General features: G+C 34.2%; 1 protein-coding gene across 1 annotated transcript in view; it reads right to left on the bottom strand.

The window, feature by feature from the left end:
• Positions 1 to 21738, bottom strand: part of LOC134542459 (condensin-2 complex subunit H2-like) — an 89134-nt gene that overhangs the window by 54063 nt on the left and 13333 nt on the right. The window contains exons 3-6 of the mRNA XM_063386759.1: positions 18037 to 18206; positions 14857 to 14972; positions 12015 to 12177; positions 10417 to 10508 (exon numbers count right to left, since the gene is read on the bottom strand). Coding sequence (XP_063242829.1) covers positions 10417 to 10508; positions 12015 to 12177; positions 14857 to 14972; positions 18037 to 18206 — 541 coding nt within the window. The remainder of the gene's footprint in view (positions 1 to 10416; positions 10509 to 12014; positions 12178 to 14856; positions 14973 to 18036; positions 18207 to 21738) is intronic.

Here is a 21738-nt window from a genome sequence, read left to right as displayed (position 1 = left end):
ACGGTAGAGTATGAAATTATTATTGTAATATAAAAGAATAACATAAAGAAAATTTTGTAAATGAAGAAGTTATTTATTGATTATCTCTAGATGGGTTATTGAAAACAGATTAAAGAAATCATAATTAATTAATAAATAGTTTCTTTACAAGTTTATCAATATTGATCAAATTTATTGTAGTTATTGACTTGTCTAAAAATAGTATTGGTTTTATTAATTGTATATAAAGTATATTTTAGATGGCTGTGGGGAACCCTAATACCAGTGTTATCAATGACATATTTACAGGTAATTTTGTAACTAGGTATAACAGTTTTTGATAAATGGTGAGTCCAGATAATCCAGCTGTTCAGAAATATAAGTTAATTTAGGTGGAGGAAAATGTTTTAGAATGAAAAGTTTGGCTAGCTTATTTTGAATATTTTCTAATTGGTTGTTATTTGATGAATTAATGTTGTTCCATTCCATATTATTGAACAATAATCAAGTTTAGAGGTTAGATTAGATAAGTGTTGTAAAAAGAGATAAAATAGCATCAGAATTTGTTGCATGAAAAGTAATGTAGTTTATTAGAGCTTGTGTTCTACAGGAACTGGAGGATAAGTAATCTACACGCTGATGTAAAAATAATTAAAAATCTATAATTATTCCAAGGTCTTTTAGTTTAGTAGTACTGGAATTGACACATTTTTCAATTTATAATAATATTTTATGGGAAGATTTTTTCTAGGAAGGATATTATTTTAGTTTTATCATAGTTAAGACAAACTATATTTGATTTACACTAAAAGAATAATTACATTTATGTCAGATTGAAATAATAAGCAATCAAGAGGAGTGGTAATTTTCTACAAATTTTAAGGTCGTCTGCAAACAATACACCAGTAGAGTGCATCAGAGCCTGAGTTGAATCATTAATAAATACATATATGGGACACAAGTTCCTATATATCCATTTTGGCTTCATAATCTGTACTTTAGAATAAAATACATTTTAGTTTTAAGGATAACTTCATTGTAGAATTGCAAATGGGTTTTCGCTTTTCACAGCTATTTATTAGTGCTTAATTATAAATAAACTATTTTTTTATTATTAATAATCAGCCAACAGTATCAATACAATAGACATGTAAATACTGCAACATTTCCACACAAGATGTAAATCAAAACAATGTGCCCTGCTTTAAAGCATAGTATATGTATAAGGGATTTAAAAACCATTAGGTTTTTCCTTTCTATAAAAATAAATAAATCTGGCCTTTTTGTTTTCTTTGCCATGGATAGGAAAAGGCTTTCACAAGCACATCGTTACCGCATGTTGCTACCCACATCGTTATAATATGGAAAAAAATATGAAAACTTTACTCCTTAAGTCTCTTGCTACCTACGTCCTTGACAAAGCTAAATCCAAAACAACTTTGAATGAATTCCAATTAATAACGATTTTACCCATGACAAATCTTTCAACATAGTTTATTCCATTATCAGTGACTGTTTGTTTATATCGTGTACCACTGTTAACAGTGGCACTTTAACCTGCCGTAACTTGAACTGCTTGGCTCTGCCCCATTTCAATTTGTCCATTGATGCAGGATTATAGAATGAGCAGAAACATAAAATGTTGGATAAATGACCTTTTATGCACCTTGTTTCTACATAATGCAACATTAAAAAAAATCTATATCATAAAGTAGTGTTACAGATACAGACTGCCAACACTATCACCAGAAATTGTTATAGGCAGATACAAAGGTAAAAAACCAGTTAAAACTTGTTATTTGTTCTAAAAATAGCTTTTACTTACTGTCATTTATGCAACAGGAGCATGAGTAACACAAAACATCCAAACTCTGAACAAGTGACATATGTGGAATCACATAAGACAGTCATATAAGACAAACAACATCTTCAAGCTCTAAAACTTGTATGGAATTATTATCTTATACGTTCGAAAAATATGGTATACACCTGCCCCTTGAAGTAACGTTGTTAAATTAGAGTGGTTTTGAAGAAACGACGCCAACAAATTAAGGCAAGATTTGAAATAGTGCTGTCATAAATTCAAAGTAGCGCTGTTTTCTTTTTTGTGAATTTTTGTTTCCATGTGTGCACAATGCCAATAGCACTTATGCAGTGTTAAATACAATGAAAAAATTAATGAGATGAATCAACAAACAACATTTTGCTCTTTCTATAATGCGTATTTATCCACCCGTGTGTTCAGCCAATGTTTATTTTACGCCATCCCATACGTCAGCGGCAGCTCAAGAGAGAAAACCTATAAGCTTTCAGGGCTAGTTCACCTCGTGCCTACTAGGATGCGCTAGTGGCAAATCATGGCAGCCACACATTTAGTGCCTAAACAACAGTCGTAAATGACGTTAATAGGGTAAATATTTGATCTAATAATAGAAAATGTTAAGTTTATGCTTTTTAAAATTATTAATAGAACTTTAATGAATCTCCTATATTAATTACATTATTTTGTAACTCAGATAAATGTTGTTAGCACCTACTTAGGATTGCTATGCCCAAGCCCTATTATGTAAACAATGAGGTACTACATGGATTTTTTAGATTTAATTTTAGTTTGTTTGTCTCAAAAGGTTTTTTAAATTTTATTTACATGTACTTCTATTGTATTTAGACATATTTTTGAACTGTAAATAAATGTTAACGAAAGCAGGTACACTTAAGGCTAAGATCCTGAGTTTCTCGCTAGCGGGCAAAGACACGCGTAGTTATCTTTGTCCTCAACAGAGCGCATTAGCAGTACTGTTGAACGATGTAGCGACGCGCGGAAAAAGGAGGGGGGTGGGCAAGAGGACGCTGTTCTCAGAATTCTTATCGCCCAGCAGGGTGTCATGTTTACGACCGGTCTGGGAGAGGGGGGTGGGGAAGGGTGTACTCTTCCTCGGCGAGCAATAGATTTCCAATCCCTTTGCCTCTCTGTCCCTTTCCCATACACCCATCCAAGACTACTCAATCCTCAACAAAGCGCAAGAGAATAAATATTACTATTTTTGGTACATTTCAGTTAGAAACCCGTACGTAACCGAGTGCAACCCAAGGTAATTATAATAAATATTAATTTGGTGCACTACACATATACGATATACAAATTGTATGTTTTACTGCGGTGATTATGTGGCCAAAACTATCAAGATTTTGTCTCTTTTCCAAGAACGCTTGTTCACAGCTAACCGCTACATTCAAATAAGTTGGCCAGTAATGTAGTTTTCCTGCCCCCGTAAAAAAAAAAAAAAAAAAATTAACTGTGTACTACAAAGGTTTTGCGCTCCTACAAATTTTATTTCTTTACAAATTTTGTCACAGGTGTGTGCGTATGTGTATTACACAAACAGTTGAACGTTGACCATCTAATACCATGACGTTATGTTGCAAAGCGGTATTATTTGCTATATTTGATATCTCATTAGGACTGTATTTTTCTTTGCAACTATATATACAGGTGAACTTTTTATACTATCGGAGAATATTTTGTAGCTGAATATCTGTCTTCAAAATATTGCAGGTTATTGCATTAATTTTAGTGTTTTAAATGTATTATGTTTTTAAGCATGTATACATGAGGCTAGAGCTAGAAAAATGTTTGGTTTCCGTTTTTAGCTGACCTGCAGCTTATGGCTTTTGATTACACTTCCTTTTTTTATATGTGATGTTTAAAAACGATGTTATTTGTAAATGTCCTGGCATTCGTACTTCTTGCAAAAAAAAATAATCATATTTTCGAAAAATAAGCTATCATTTAGTAATTTATTATTGCAATATAAATACGTGTGTATGCCAGTCGCGTCTGGCGAAATGAGGAGCTCCTTCACGCTATCCCTACTGGTGACGTCAAGCATCACTGGTAGTTCGTCTTTTATGTATGAACTGGAAGTCAAAGAGGCTCGAAATAAACATCAGTTGTAACTAATAATAATAATTTAATTCTGAAAGGGCCACATACTCGAAGAATCGCCTTCTCTACTTAATCAAACGTGTTGGAAGTAAAATATCTAAGGAGTAGGCTACACGTCATAGGTTGTATAAGAATATTTCGGAGGGAGCTAACCAAAGGATATTTTATCAAGCATACAGATAAAGTGATATTTTTAAGAGTAGTAATCCCCCCCCCCCAACACCACCCACAAACTGACGGATTTATTGACACATCCGTACATAAAAAAACACTGCTCCACAATCTGCACCTGAATCGTCTTAGTGGGGAAAAGGTGTACATAAATTACGATCACTGACTGAGGTTATACAGGAGGTAATCAACCAGAGTAAGTGATTAGGAGCAAGGAATAATAATCCAATAAATATGCCATTGATATAATTTAATGATAATTTTTACTCACGTTTTAGAATTTGATATTACTGAATAGCAAATTTACATTTTAAAATATTGTAACAATGAAAAATTGCGAACCAATAAATATTTTTTGCTGAGTGTATAATTTGATTATGTCTTAAGACAAATAGAAACTAGATATTATGAGTACAAAATATTTGTAAGTAATAAAAATTTAGATAATAAAATACTTACATTCATACAAAATACAAATATTTTTTCTTAGATATACAAGTATAACTTCAATTCATTTTCGGCTAACGAACATAAAGTTATGCTTTGGGCCCTGATAATAAATAATACCTACATAATTACATTTTCACTTTTCACCAAAAGTACATGAGGTACAAAAGTCAACAAACCTTAAAACACAATAAAAATATACCCGGTATACATTATATTTTAATACAAACACCAATACAATACTAATTTTAACTGAACATTTTTTGGAGGTATGCATAATTTTATTAAAATTAATCAGAAAGTAATGCAGTTACATGTTTACAACCTTGCGTACTTCACTTGCCTTTGACGAATCCGGATATGTTCAATGTTTAGCCAGCCGAAAAGGATGTTTGGATTTTATTTTTAAACACATGTGAAATTAGTCCTTTCTTTTAACACTTCATCGCTGTCACGTGAATTTAAGGCATCTTACATTATTATTGTACTTTTGTTTTGTAGTAACGATCGGTAGGCTAAATATATACATGTGTTTGTTGAAACTTCGTTTTAAACATCCATAAATTAATTTTGTCAATTTATTTATTGATACCAGTAAAATACAAAATAAATGATATTTATTTTACGACCTCTTAAATTATTTAAATGATATATAAAATATGACCAAATTTTTTTCAAATGAAGACGTTTTTTCAACTGGAAGTACGCGAGAATTACACAGATTCATTTACTTGCGTATTGCATAGCATACTTCACGTCCATTTCTGACAGCCTTGCGAAGTCACTTCCAAAGTATCTACAAGTATATTCTTCAGGCGAATTCGGACACGGCATTATAATCTTCCATTATATCTAGAAGACGTGTTCTTACATTTGCTTGGAGTTTTCAATTATTTTTTTGAAATAATAAAGGCAATTTTAAAGTTTAACTCCATTTCAGAAACACTTACGCAATATATTTGGTGGTTCTCTGCAAGTGTATTTTGTGTTTTATTCTATTTCGATAATGAAGTCCATCTGAATTTATTGCCTTTTTTTTTCAGATTTGTTTATACATTAGATGTATATAAATATAAAAATGTATGTAACAGGATTAATCTTATATGGTTTGAACAGATATCTATAATGACTTAGTTGGTTTGTTCATTAAAAGCCTTTCTTTTTTACTGTTCAAGTTGGATTCCTTTATAACTCAAAATAAATTATCACGTAACTAAAAAAATGAATAAAAGAGCAAACTTCTGTTAGTATAAAGGTGTTAATTTTATGGACATAATGTAATACAATTTGTTCTCTAGATAAGTAGATTTAGAAGTAAGACTTCATATATCATTCGTTACCGTGGTACGACTTCCGGAAAAGTTTTACATATATATATATTTTTTTACAGAAGGTACCGGAGCTTGCAGGTTGCGCAGTAAGTAATTGTATTGTTTGCGAGAGTTCTCTGTTGGCAGTAACACCTATGATATATGTTTGATATTCTGTTTCCAACTCATCGTTAAAACTAAATTTTACAGACTGATTATTATCCTTTGATTTAAAATCTAAGTTATTTACAGTGTTTAAAATATGCTTTCTTGCGTTTAAGAATATTTCGTATTGTTTGTATGATGTTTGAGTTACCCGCAAAGATAATGAGATAGTTATTTTATACTGATTCTTTCGCGGTTTTTTTTTAAATTTAATCTTGACAATAGTAAATGAATTATTCAGGCTGTGCTAAATAGATAGCTTATGCTTTATGTCATTAAGATCAAACTGTTCTGTTTTTGTGCATTGTATAGTATTCCTAGTTTAGTTAATTTATCCAACAATATATTTATACAGTCAAGGGCTTAGATGCTTTATAAAAAAACTCAAGTGATTCATAATCAGTTGCCGTGTATAGATATAATTTGTAGAAAATAAGCAGTATATGTTTTACTGCTTAGAGTTCATATAAAACCATGTATAAAATTTGAAAGTATTTTGAACTTTTCATACTTAAAATTATCATGCAATGTTCAAATATTTTTCGATATAAGTAAGGACACATGTATAAAGCGAATACATGTCGTGTCAGGCTATTTCACACATAACTGTAGTTTTTTTCTTAGAGGTTTGGCGAATTGCGGGCGTGCAGCAGTACGGTAACTACGTCCTCATTGGCCCCGTCAAGTGCGGGAAAACAGCCTTCACCGACCACAGCCAATAATTACAAGAAAAATCTACAGTGTTTTGTAAAATACCTTGACACGAAATGTATTCGCGAAATACAGGTTTCCCTAGATATAAGACGTAATTGCTCTCTGACGATAATTTTCTTTACTGGTATTTGGCAGGAGAATAGTTTTTGTAGTCTTGTGATATCCATTCTAAAAGAATTCCAATAATGGAATATGTGTTTATTATAATTAATGGAGAAGTGTATATACTATTAGCAAATGGATCATTAAAAATGTGAAAATAAATTATAAAAAATTACAAATTAGTCTACTGCACATAAATCACAGATTTTAAAAAACCAAATTTACTATAACATTCAAAATATTACAGAGCGTGCCATGTAGAAAACACGGACGCATGTTGTTGTCCAAATGAAATAAATAAAATACAAGTCTGCGGCTTTAAATATCAAAGAAATAAAATGTTTCATAAATATTCAACGCTTGTAAGGGTACGACCATACATTACACTGATAGGACATATTTTTTCTAGTACATCATACTGATTCCTAACCAGACACACATATATAAATAATTTGTGTTACACTTCAATTAATTTGGCCATGAATTAAACCTGATAAATAAACAATGCAAACAAGCGAAACTCTATAGAGTATCGTCAAATAAAACCTGGGCCAAAAGTAAATCAATATTTTAGTGCTCAATACAATTCGAAGGAAATGGAAGATTTTTTGTAGTATTATAAATTCTCATACAAGGATTGCTGATTTGGTTTTGTATTAATTTTGAGCGTAAAACTACCCCGAAAATATTGAATAAATTTTTCAGTTAAGCTGCATATAAACTGAACTGGTTTGCTAGCTGTCTTGCCATCGTAAACATGACTATGAGTCTGATTGGCCATGTTGGTGATAGGCACGATTTTCAAGGCAGTCTCCCGATATTATATGAAATGTGTTTTATTTTTGTACAAAATGAAGCACGAATATGTTTTATATTTCTTGTGTGAGATACCAGTTGCAAAGACTTTGCAGTTTGATTTTATGGGTAGTGAATCAATGGTATAAAATAACTTCATTTATTTTTTCCCGATAACATCTTTTTGACATTAGTATAATTGAATCACTCGCCAAGCAGAGAACCTTATTTTTTGTAGTCACGAAAAAAATTGTTTGTATTCAATATCAGCTAATAACTTACTATTGCTTATGTCATTAAATACATTTACAGTACTGTTCAATTTGTACAAGCATGAGAAGTAAACAATAATTTCTGCAACAACGTTCTTCCGAAAGAAGGTATAAACCGATTTTAAAGGTGCGTCCCTATTTCTTAATTTTATTTTTTTAGTAATTAGAAAATAAAAATCGGTACTTTTCCGAATTTACTCATTGAGGCTGCGACCCAAGTTTCAAGTTTCCAGCCCTTTTGGTAGTGGGTTGGAATTTTTATAGGCCAGTGTGTGAGCGAGTGAATTACTTTTTGCATATTCGAGCAATTCAAAACTTAGGCAATAAAGTTTAATTATAACAATTTCACGTAAGCTAGAAAGCTCAAAGGCTGGTAAAACAATAGAATTTTATTTCATATAATTCTAGATCAATTTCATCTAAGTATAACACACCCATTTAAACACATTTTATATGCATAATTTTACTTCAGCAAGGTCTTCGGTTTCTTGTAACACAAATAAAAGTACCTAAAAAAATTACTGGACATACTTACAAAAGTTTTTAGATTGTAATATTTGCCAAATAATTTAAATAAATCTAACTGAAAATGTAAGAACACAATATAAAGGTCTTTAAAATTGTATTTTGGAAAATTACCTGAATGTTTATTTGCTAAAACTCCTCATTTCACTTGTTCAAAAGTATTTACATGTATATATATGCGTGCGTGTGTGCGCGCACTTGGAACTTATGTTTCTTTGATAATTTATAGTTGCAAATAATGTAGCGGAAGTTAAATTGAAAAATATATAATTCTTTCTGGCCAATATTTGTTTACAAACATAATTTTACATGACCCCAGAAGAAAAATAAAAAAAAGAATCGCCACTGCTTTGTAATTGTGTTTCTAACGAACTTGTGTAACTAACGAAAATGTTTAACAGCTCAAGGTTAGTGATACAATAAATGCTTGGGTAGTGAAAAATCTATTGTTAAAAACCAAAGGTAATTTTAAACGACTTTTAGTTAAAAATTGTTCAACGACAGCATCGAGAGATTGGGCCTTATTTTTGTATCGTTATATACATAACTAAATCATTACGGGAGGAAATTGCCATAGGCGGCTGGTCCTTCAGGTACTATTTTTTTTTAAACATCTCTATAGAGTTGCAATAGTAACTATTAATATTTTGATCATAACTCATTTATGTAACATTACACCCAGAGGTATAGCCCATTCTACTAGAGCTAAAGTCGAGGTACAAATATAATTAAAGAAACACAATTAAATAAATATAACTAAAGAAATATAATTAAATAAATTTATAGAAAATCATTGTCATTTTGCAAATAAATTTTTTTTACAATAATTGAAATATTCTAATAAAATCTTAAACATTATTTATTTGTCTTGAATAGAAGTATAAATAATAATTTAAATTGATTTTGGAAGTTATATTACTATATGAAACCATTTTGCTATTATTGTAATACACCGTGATTGCAGGATTCATTCATGTGTTAAGGTAAAGAGTCATATCAAAATACATAATGAAGTCACTAAGATGATATGTGAAATAATGTTGTAATAAAATGTAATGTGCGACGTTCACGTAGATGCCCGTAAACGAAACAGGTTAGATATTATAATCATATTTAGCACTTTAGTATTTCCAAAATAAGTTTTTTTTAAGACGCCCAACTATTATAATAAATCTCTATCTACTAAAACAATTCAGTAATTGTAGTTAGATGATTTTAAATAAAAAATATTCTATGAATAAATTTGTCACGACAAGTGAAGCATATTAATAATAATTTACATCACTGAAAAGCTGACAAATATATCTATAGAAATTGTCGACAACGTGAGACGGTTTTCAATTCATTGATTACTATTGCTGATACTAGTGTTGTGTTTTGACCGTTTCGAAGCGATAATATTCCCGCCTGAACTCCTGCGATATTAGAGCTATCTAGTGAGTAAACTTGGAACTAATCGGAGCTCTAGCGGCAAACTGTTGAACTCGTTCCTTTCATCAGCGGCAAGTGACAGTTAAATCACAGTATTTAATACTCAGATTATTTAAATTCTGTACGTTGTATTAAAAAAATTACTAGACAGAATTGTTCATTGTACCTCCTTTAAGTTGTGTGCAAAGTAAGAGCCGTGTACCGTTAAAATATATACCTAATATTTAGTTTTGAAAATTTCAAAATTAAAATTAAATAAGAAAGCATTTTTTGAAAAACATTTTATCGTCATATTTACAAAATTCAAAGTTTTATTTACAATTCTGTCTAGTATGTATTTTTTATCTACTACAATATTCATGGGAGAAATAATTTTCTTGGAGGCTGCAAAACTAAGGATCTTAGCCTTAAGTGATTGGAAAACAAATTATTTTAATGAACATACACTCTTATGGGAAAAACGTATCTGATTAGCTCTCTGTTTTCCTGGGACGAATTAGGACGTTACTTCGAGGGGTGGGTGTATTTTCCATCATGCTCAGGAAGATGATCTGGTTACCTGACACAGAAGAGCGACTCTGCTGACCTTGAAACTCAAAGACAGGCAGAGCATCTGCTAGCCACATGCCGTCCACTAGCCGCCGGTTCATCCTGGAAAACACAAAGTCAGCATATGTAAAGTCCATCTGTCACATCACACTTATAGACGATGGAAAATAATATTTATAAATGTACTTAATAGCATTTATTTTGAGTCCTGAATCATTTATTGGTATTTATAAATTTATCAACAATTCAAGATGCATCACTGTTTTAATGATTTTTTTAAAACACCATTTTTTTACAGTTGATAAGTTCAAACAGCTTGACATTATTTTACATTTTGCATTATAACGTTAACAAATATATGATGACTCTTAAAAAGAAGTGCCCTTGAATGGACACCAACTGATATTTGTCAGCTCATTATGTACTAAGAAGCCTCTAAATTTATGTTAATTGTACCACGGGTAAGGATTAAATTGGATTTTCTTACGGGCAAGTTTGGCACACAAAAATTTTGTTCTCTTGGTGCACAGCTGTTCTTTAATCATGACATGAAAAATGTTCTTAGTTCCACAAAATATGCTTACTTACTTAAACTGAATAATGGTACGTGTGCTGTCTATATTTGTTTTCACACATAAGGGATTTAAATAATGATTAAATTAATACTTTTTGTGGTCTCCATACTTTAAAAGATAATTAACATTCTCAAAATAGCCATTTTATTATCTAAGTTTACAAAGTGTATGACCAAGTTGGGGTGGAAAAGTAAATTTCTAGAGCAGCAACTATAACATGAAAAAATGTGAAAATAGTATGTTTTACAACTAAGAGGGTTGTCTGAAAAGTTTCCGACCTCAACATGAAGATGGCAGCACTCGTCGACAAAAAAATGGGAAATGTGTTTGTGCATGCTTAGGAATATATTCACTGAAATTTCAGCCATTTTGGACGTGTATTTGTTTTTCAACAATTGTTTGCATAAGTCAATGCGCTTGTTTTTGTGTAAATGAAAAATTAAGTATTGAGCTGACATTCAATTTTTGTTTTTGAAAGGCAATACGCCTACACAAATTAAAGGAGTTGGATGCTGTGTGCTGGGACTCTGCACCATCATTTACCACAGTAATATTTTGGGGCAGCTGAATCCAAACATGCCGTACCAGATTGGGTGACGAACATTTGCGACACCAAAAACTGCGAAGGGAGAATTGGCTCCAAAAAAAAAAAGGCAATAAAAAATATTGTTCATTCGACCAGGAAAGTGGTGACTTGAAAAGGGGAAAAACATTACAGGAGCATACTACGCATCATTACTTGACACTAGTAGAAGAGAGCCTATTTTTGTAGGAATTCAAGTTAAAGAAGAAAAAAAAAATGTATTTCAAATCCAAAGCATCAGAAATGGGTATTTTAAAGAGTTTATAATGATTACTAATTTATCAGATGTATACTTATTACACATGAGAACAAAAAATATCTTTTGACTACCTAAAATTAACCCAAAAACTTTATAAAACAATCCAAGTGAGTGTTCCAGATTTCAGGAGACCACTTCAGTAAAATCAGCAAGAAACAAAAACTAAGTCACTTTCCTTGCGGATCACTCACCTGAAGTCGTGCAGGTTGCCAATCATGTCATCGTGCACATCGAAGAGGGGCATCGACGGCCCAGTTTCTCTGTTATTCATGAGGTCCTGGATGAAGAAGTCCGCCTCCTCAAACTCTTCCAAGCTGTCCTCCCTGATTGGCTTCATGTCTATAGTCCTGGAGTCTGGATCCCACAACCACCCAACACAAATCATCCACCAACATGTCATACCAAATACACATTTTTTTTTAACTACCACAATAAACAGAAGGTAATTTCACAAAAAACGAAATTCTCTACTACATGTACTTACCAAACAACTCTAGCTAATTGCATGTATTTTACTAATTGGTAGGTACACTAAGAATGCCATTTCATTGAAGCAATTCTTCAAGTTTTTAGTATGGAGCATGGGCATGCTTATTAAAAACACTGAATTGCACACTAAAGACATCACTGCCTCTATAGACAAAACACTGAACTCATGTGTTTCCGTTCTGTGCCACTTCAAGCAATGGTAATAACTCTAGCACATTCTGATGTAGAAATAAGAACAGGGTGGCTACAGATACTCTGCCGAAAAATTTCTTGACATTTCCCTGACATTTTCCCGAAATTTCCAACTGTTAAAATACTTTGTTGTGACGTAACTTAAACATTTCCCCTAGAATTTCTTTCAATGCAAATTGTATCCAAACAGTAAATTACCAACCTCATTTATTATATTGCACTTTAAATTAAATGAAAACATTACTCAACAAAAGTTGGTGTTTCTTGCTGGTGATATGACTTCTTACGGCTCGTTTACCCATGTTACTTAGACTGAATTTTGTATGGCAAAAAGTACACATGGCAGAGTATTGATCCCCGGGCGATTCTCTTAGCCAGTTCTTGAAGTCTGGATCTAAAAGCCATGAATTTCGACATGGCAACTAAGTGGTGGTTAAGTTTGAAAAATTAAAAATATTAAACCATAACTCAAATGCCTGACGTTTTTTAAAACTTATATTAGATTTTACGTGTTTCAAATAGTCTTCTACTGAATTAACATTAATGCATTACTATGGTCGACGTTCATAACACAGAAGCACTCTTGATGATGAGAAATCGCAGTTATCACTCGCAAAGGCATGTCGAATGGCAAACTTGCATGATGGCACTTCAAAACAGCTAATAAATAAATAAAACCAGTTGTTTATGTTCACACTTCAGACAAAAATTCCACGATGTTATTCACGGAAAACTACATCCAACTAGTCAACATGCACGCACGCAAGGCACACGCGTGCATGGCTAAGACAATTGTTTTCGAACAATCGAACTGTCCGTCCGCCATTACGTTGATGACGTGCTCGGCACTCGCTGGACGCAGCTCAACAGGAAAACTAAAATGTACATCAAGTTCTGTCCCTGCCCGAACACGCCCGAATATTCACCTTCGGCCAACCTCGGGTTTATTTTTATATATATTTATATTTCTCTGTTTATTTTAATGTAGCTATACTAACCTAACTAACCGTCCATAGTGTTTTAATGTAGCTAACCTAACCGACCACTTTTAAAATTTGAATTCATTTTTCCTGCTCAAAAATAAAACAAATCCCGAGGTTGGCCGAAGGTGAATATTCGGGCGTGTTCGGGCAGGGACAGAACTTGATGTACATCTTAGGCTTCTCCAGCTCGACACGGTCCGGCTGCGGCGCAGTCAAGAAGCTTGAGGATGTCGGCACGGTCCGGTGAGCCAGCATCAAATGCAAGTACGCACCCTGAATTTTCGCGGGTTTTTTTTAAGGGAAAAAATGTGGGAGTAAAATGGGTAGATACAATTTTAATGCGGTTGAAATAAAATAAAATGCATTAAAATAGTGTATAAAAATGAGAAATCGCAAAAATACTTTACAACAAAAAATTTCCTGCTACTTGGCCAGAATTCCCTGACATTTCCCTGTTCTCCCTGACATACTAAATTTCCCTGACTTTTCCCGGTTTTCCCGGTCTGTAGCCACCCTGAAGAATAAACTTGTGCTATGCATCCTACTGTTGCTTTAAAGATTAGCATATCACTAGCGCAACTTTGATTTAATATTGGAATTATTATAACAGTCTGCAGCGGGAGACAGGTGTCTGCCTCATCAGCTTAGTATTCGCTGCCCTAGCCTTGCCCTACAGAGGCATGATGTGCAATTCAGCAACTACTGGCCAGTGTGCAGGAATTGCTTACTTGCAATGTGTCACCGCCCCATGTGGTCCACCGAAGAGAGGTCACTAACTTGCTTGCCGTTAAGACTTGCAGTTGGACGTGTGCTGAGGGAGTTATGTTTTAAAGTGAGCTAGAGCTATGATAGTTATCAACTACTATAGTGGGTTGCAAATACAATAGCCTCATGAAGTACGGCACTCAGGTCACACACATTGGAAGTCTCCAGTTCGATGCTAGAAAGTGAGAGCATCTAGTGACCAGAGATGTACCGGGCAGATCCATGAATAGGAAATTAATAGTGTGTGTATGGAACAGAACAACATGGACTAGTTTCTGAGTATAGCTCATGACTCCCGACTAGGGCAAATCCTTAACCGACAATTGCGAAGGTCCAGGGACCCGAATTCTGCTCACTACAGTCCAGACCTCTCCCCAAACTCATCCTCTTCCTTTCAGAGTTTTACCTTGGTGGTGTCAGACACGAGAGTAAAGACTCGTTATAATATGTTCTAATTACATCTTTTGCCTTAAGAGTACTGTGATTTTTCCACAAGTTGAAACAGTTTGTGAGAAGGCCTGTGTGTATTTACAAGAATTGCTAATTTAATAGTATAGGATGTAGGCACACGTATGTATGTACAAAAATTTGAATTGTAGCTCACCTGGCAATTTGAGCCGCACATCGCTGTAGTCCTCCCCTTCCAGCATACGAGCAGTACGGCGAACCCTTCTGGGGCCCTCCTGGCCCACAGGACCTGGCTCTTGCTCCTCTGTCGGACTGCCACAAGCATGCACGCACCAGTCTCAGGCTCTGCCTCACCCGCCATGTTAAACATTTCCTTTCTTTATTTTTATAATTCCACATTTTTATGAACAAATGTTTCAAATATGTGACTTAAACGTCAGGGCAGACGCATTACTCAGGTAAGGAAACACAGAAAGTGTAGGGGGAAGTCCCGTAATGCCGGATGGCACCTAGCGTCAGACACTCGCACTGTCTCGGCAAGTCACAACGTATTTGATTCAAAAACGGTTGATACTGAGTTGTGGAAGCGGTTTGCCATTAATGCAAAAAGCCATGGCAGGAGCGATCAATTACTGTTTTCGGCAGGAAAACACTGCGTCATACAGATCCAGGTGGGTGTTACTGCTAAGTTTTTGGGTTTTTAAGTGTTTATGATAATTTTAATACAGGTAGTGTTCCATTATTATTCAAAGACTGTGAAAGTTTTAGTTGAATTAAAAAACAGTTTTGGCATGGAAAACGAAATTATGGCGATTCCCTGTCCCGTAGTACCGGACACAAAGTTGTCCCTTAACATCAGACAGTGAACATGTTTATTCTCGTAAATATTTATATTTATCATAATAATTGTTGCACATTGTTTCAGAATACAGAAGAAGGAAGAGAGATCGAAATGGAAGAAACAATAAAGAAAGGAAAATGGGACCAATAAAGGAAGTCAGAAGAATCCACAGACCCTACTAAAGAATCTATCAACGAACCAACAAGCAGCAATACCAAGCCAACAACAAGCTTGGATCCATACATTGTCTCCGTTGCCAGATGCTGCAGAAAAACTATCAGCGGCTCGGAAGATAAAATAAGAAAGAAGTGAAATTTTTACATTCTACCATACAAAATTGCTGTTGAAGAAAACAAGAATGAAAAGAATGTTAAAGAGAAAAAAAAAAAAAAGAATGAAATATAAGTTCAAAAGCAATAGAAGAGAAGGGGAAACAAATTAAAGGTGTGAAGTCCAAAGGAAAAGGAAGCATTAACTCAAATATCTGACATAGGAAGAACTACTTGCGTAGTGTGCTCAGAGTATCATGACGAGGACTGGACACAGTGCTCCGGATGCCATGAGTGGGCTCATGAAGCATGTGCACACATTCCTGAATGTGCAGATGCCTACATATGCGGTCGATGCAGAATGTTTTGAAAATGTCCGGCACTTGGGGTTTTCGAAGTCCAGTCCGTTCGGTACTTAGTGCCACTTGCAGTGATTGCATTTTTTTTTTTTTTTTTTCAAATTTGAATTTAAGTTTCTTAATATGTTTATGCAGAAGTTGCATTTTTGTTCATTTATTTTGATTTAAAACTTTCTTGACTTAACTAATCAATACATATATAAATTTACATTTCTCGAAGATGTTTTTATTTTATTATTTGAAAATCTTAGGTGTTCGCCACTACGGAACTTCCCTCTACTTTTAGACATCATTCTCACTAACAGTAGGTAGCATGTAAAATATATCTGGCAACAAAACATCATATGCAATTCTTAAACAGTAAAACACTTGAAGGAATAGGCCAAAAACAATGTCATGAAAATGCAATAACTACATACAAGATTTTAAGGTTTTATTTTTAGACCGATTTCATTTTTAAAACAGGAGATTTTGGTGTTATTGTTTTTATTATTTTTATTATGAAATCTGATTATTTATAAAAATAGGACTATTTTCAACAAATACAACACTTAATTGATCAATGATACGTACTTTACCAAAACAGTGTCATTTTGACTGATACATGATGCACTTTTACAATATAATAATTTGTAATAAGCATGTCACACTACTGGAAACAATACAAATAAATTAGCAAGTATATTTGCGTTTGAAAAATGTACCAATGTCATAACGAAAAAATTATTTACTAATACAAGTTACACTATACAGAAAAGAAAATATTTTCCAATCTATTAAGAATATACATTTTCTTACTAAATTCATGTTAAATTATTTACATTCATTGAATTTAATATACATATTAAATATTACATTTGAGATGATTACAATCTGAGTTCGGTTTTGATTAATTATGCTGATTAATTTAATGATTTGTTGTGCATTTTAGTGCTTCATGGTGTATTAACTTAAAGTTTGGTGCTATATATTGTTCTGACACGCTTTTAGGAATAATTTTGGCTTTATCGCAATTCACAGTATAAGCTTGTCCCTAGTAATAACTTAACAAGGCGAGGAGCCAAGGAGGAGGAAGAGTGGGTTAAGTTGAGCCTTATTGCAAACCAGCACAAATATTTGAGGCATTCTTGCCTGCTTTGAAACAGAAAATACATAGATGCCTCTAAAACTCCACACAGACATATACACGTCAAGCACACAAATACTGGACATGCAAGATGCCACCTTGGAGGGGATAGGAGTTAGGCCTCTACAAAATCTCTGAAAGTTCAGAAGCCAGACACAAAATCTAGGAGCCAATGTTACAGTGTTTTTTTTTAATTATTTATATATATATATATATATATATATATATATATATATATATATATATATATATATATATAAAAGGTGATGTACCACTTTTAGATTTTATTTCAACATTAAAGTATTAAATGGTAACTTCCAGCAACTTGATACAGCATCAGTAATTACAGTCAACTTATTACAATTTCAGGTGCGAGTCCATTAGGTAATTACTTACAAAAAAAAGTGGAATTTTTCATCTCATGACTGTTCACGTACCTTCGTTTTGCACTGAGGTAACGGTGCCAAGCATTTGGGGCACATGGTCCTGCATTCGCGGTGAGTGGGGGGATACTGATGACCAATCTATAAGAAGTACTGTATGTGCACCACAGATAAAATATATGTACGTTATACTAATTTAAATAACTTTCCAGTTTCTTGGTCACGGTCATTTCTGTACACAAAACTTCACGATGTTTTCTAAACCACAGTACAGTTACATCTTGGCATCTTAGCATCTTGGCAGAGGTTAATCGCCAGCAAAGAAACGTTTAGCGTCATGGCGACCGGGAGCGTACCCAAGACGGAAGACCGCACGCTATCGCAGAGGCAACACTCACTTGGATCGGAAGGTGATGAGCAGCTTCTCCAGCAGCACCCACAGGTAGTCCACCTTCCTGGCGTAGACGGCAGCGGAGGACTGTACCACCATGGCCGCCTCCACGAAGTCCACGTAGGAGCAGCCCTCCTGCATCGCGCGTCCAATCTTCCGCAGGAACCTGTCGCACAGCTGCAACAAGGCCTAGTCCTCAGGGCTGCAATTGGTTTGGTGTAACTTCTACGACAATATCATTACTTGTGGGTACATACGTTTAAGAACCCGCCTACCCAGGCACACTTATGGTGTCCGAGTGATGTCGGTTTACGAAAAGCTTTTAAGAGTACGCTGAGGGCGGATGAGTAGCTCTGTTACTTTATTCAGTTTTTAAACTATATACGTATAAGAACGAGAATGACTAAAACCATTGTTTTTTTTTCAAATAATGTAATGGCACGAAAAACCGGGTACAGTTACTTTAGAGCACTCAAGGAACTTGCACTACACCTTAATTTCTATTTCTCCGCCACAGAAAGTGATGGTTACTGTTCAGATCTCATGGTTGTTCTATTAGCCCAGTAAATGAACGCCAAAAATCGCCTGTTGTCGCAACTAATTCCGGGAAAGCTGAATTTTTGTCAGATGTTAGACCCTTATAAGACACGTATTTCCTCAAAAGTCCCCGCCTCTCCCCCTTGTGCTTCCCCCCCCCCCCCACCCCTCTCGGAAGTTCTAAAATGTTGACCTTTACAAAATCGCTTGTGAATACGTAAATAATTGTGTAAAGTAGTAAATTTAAATATATAGCGTATTTTGTTCTCAAAAAACTGGTTTTTAATTTTGTTCCTAACAATATTTTCTTTAATTTTGATAGTTAAGGCGTTATAAAATCACAAACATAAAAAAAACGGGGTTTTAATGTCAAAATGTGCAGTTCTCGTTCTGGATGTTTTTAAATATTGGAAATACACAACAAATCTTCAAGTAAATTTTGTAGCACACACTTTCAGCTTTAAAATGATGTATAGTTTATATCGGGGAATTCATTAGTTACTGCTAGGGAGGGGGGAAGTGAGCGCATGCGTATGGCTAAAACGCTCTGACCTGCTACATTTATCTACCCGGCTTCCCTACAATCTACTCTTATCATGAGATTGTTATTTTTAATATTCCTCTGTTACATGCAGGATTTAAAACTTTAAAATTTAAATAGGAACCTAAATCTAATAGTAGACTAATTATTAATATAGATGTATTCATTCGCAGTACAAAATGGAATCAAAAATAATTTTTCGGTTGGTGTTTATTTTTACATATTACGGGCGGAAGGAACGAGAGCTCTCTGATGAAACACTTTGGCCAGCGTCATAGTCTCAGCTCGATTCCTGTTGAAGAAAATCTGGGAGTTCCTGCTTGGTTTCGAACCCAAATCGCCTTTGGCAAAGGCAAGAACTGGATCACTGCAACCCCGTTTCGAAATTATTTAAATAAAGGTAAATTTGCCATAAAACGTATGAGGTTCAAGTGGCTTTTAGGGTTAATATGTTTGAGCCTTGGCAGCGAGAACTGGGTTAAGTGGCAGGCACACCACGTATGCATATTCTTATTGCGTCTCGTTTATTAAGTTTTCGCGATGACGGAGCAGGAGTGGGCTACACGTTCTTGTCTTATCTCAGCAATAGCGTGAAGAGTGGTTTAGTGGTTAGGGTCGAGGCGGGCGGGCTGCAGGGCAGCTATGAAAAAAATGAAGGGACAGTCTTTCGGAGAACTGAAATTACATAGGAAGGATATGGTACTGACTCGATCTAGTCACAAATCTGTGGCTGTTCGATCAAAGCGAGTGACTAAGAATCCTCAACAGTAATTCAATCGAATACTCTGTTTGTGTGATGGTCCGACTAGATTAAAAGTTTAACTTTCGTACGAACTGGCTTCTCGACCACCATCCTTATTCGATGATGTTTCTTTACGTAAATGAGAGAAATCATCATTCATGAAATTAAACCCCAACAAGATACAGGTACTGGTATAGTTATTGATGGAGGCTTTCTCCTCCATAGTGTAACATGGCCAATTGAAGAGACTTTTGGAGAAATCATTGAAAATTACTGCACATATATCGTCAAAAAATAAGGAATGAACTCAACTGTTGTTTTTGATGGGTACCCTTCAGAGCCAACAACTAAGGGAGAAGAACAGTCAAGAAGATCTGCTAAAAACTCATCATGTAACATAGAATTTGAGAAAAATACAAAATGTATCACGAAAAAGGAAGCTTTTCTATCTAATACGAATAACAAAAAAAAAAAATTTATGAAACTGTCTGAAGAATTAAATAGAAAGGGAATAAGTTCATTCATATCCGAGGCAGATGCTGACTTAGGCAACGTAAAAACAGGAATTGAACATCTCAATAAATTCAATGTAGTCATAGTTGTGGGATCAGACATAGATCTTCTGGTACTGCTTGTAGCACTTGCGCCTGAAAATAACTCTGTATTCTTTCGAAAAGAAATCTGTGGCAAAAATCCTTCCGTTGTTTATTATGACATACAAACACTAGTAAATTTGGACAAGAGCATTAGAAAACTTCTTTTATTTGCATATGCAATTACAGGCTGTGACACCACCTCGTCATTTTTTGGTTTGGGAAAGACAAAATCTGTTGATGTGATCAAAGTTGTACCATAAGCCAAACTTCAAGCAGAGTTATTTTTGGAAAAAGATGAATCTCACGATGAATTACTTGAAAAGGGAGAGACATTCATACTTGAAATTTACAGGCTTAGGAGATATTCTAATCTGAATGAAGCTCGCTACTACAAATTTACATCCATGACAAGTAAATCTGCTTTAAAAACTAACTTGGGTTTATCAAAATTGCCCCCCACATCAGAAACAGCTCACCAACATCTATTACGAGTTTACCTCCAGGTGCAATATTGGATGGGCAATAAACTTCCACCTACAGATTGGGGTTGGAGGCACGAATATGTAAAGGAAAATTGCAGGAAAAATAAAGTTTTAAAACCTGTTCCCAGTACCAAAGCCTTTGCCCCTGATGACCTTCTTTGTCTTGTATCCTGCAGCTATAATACTTCATGTGGTAACAATTGTAAATGCAGAAAATCTGGTCTAAGCTGTTCTGCTATGTGTGGAAACTGTAATGGATTAGCATGCCTTAACTCTCCAAATTTCGACGAAGAAATTGAACTTCCTTCAGACGACTAGTGTCATAGTAAATTTTGTAAATGCCAATGACTGATGCAGATGAAGGTCAACATGTATTGATTAAGGACAATTTGTTAAAAATTAAGGATACATTACTTTTATATTAGAGGCGGGTGTGTTGCTGTCATCTAAACTACAATTTAATATTTAAAACATTTTTAACTTGTTTAAAGTTATTCAATATCATGACAGCTACTGTTTTAGCCAGTCCGGGACACGGAGGGTCCATAGGTGGTTGATAATGGAAGGCCCTTAATTGGGTAGGGGTATCTTTCCCCCCGAACCAAATCTGGCTATGCGTATTTAAGTAAAGAATTTCTGTACACAGAATTGCTTTAAGTATTTGCTAATAAATATTATATAAATATTATTGTTAACATAAAGTGCAAAAAAGAAAAATGTATGTTAGTTGTTTTATGAATTATTTTATGTAAAAATGAATACTGTTTAAAACTAGATATATTATTCCTCAAATAATTATGAAGGCTACGCG

This window comes from Bacillus rossius (genome assembly GCF_032445375.1).
Source record: "Bacillus rossius redtenbacheri isolate Brsri chromosome 4 unlocalized genomic scaffold, Brsri_v3 Brsri_v3_scf4_2, whole genome shotgun sequence".
NCBI lineage: Eukaryota > Metazoa > Arthropoda > Insecta > Phasmatodea > Bacillidae > Bacillus > Bacillus rossius.
The sequence above is the reverse complement of the archived record's forward strand: the minus strand, read 5'-3'. Positions and strand labels throughout refer to the sequence as shown.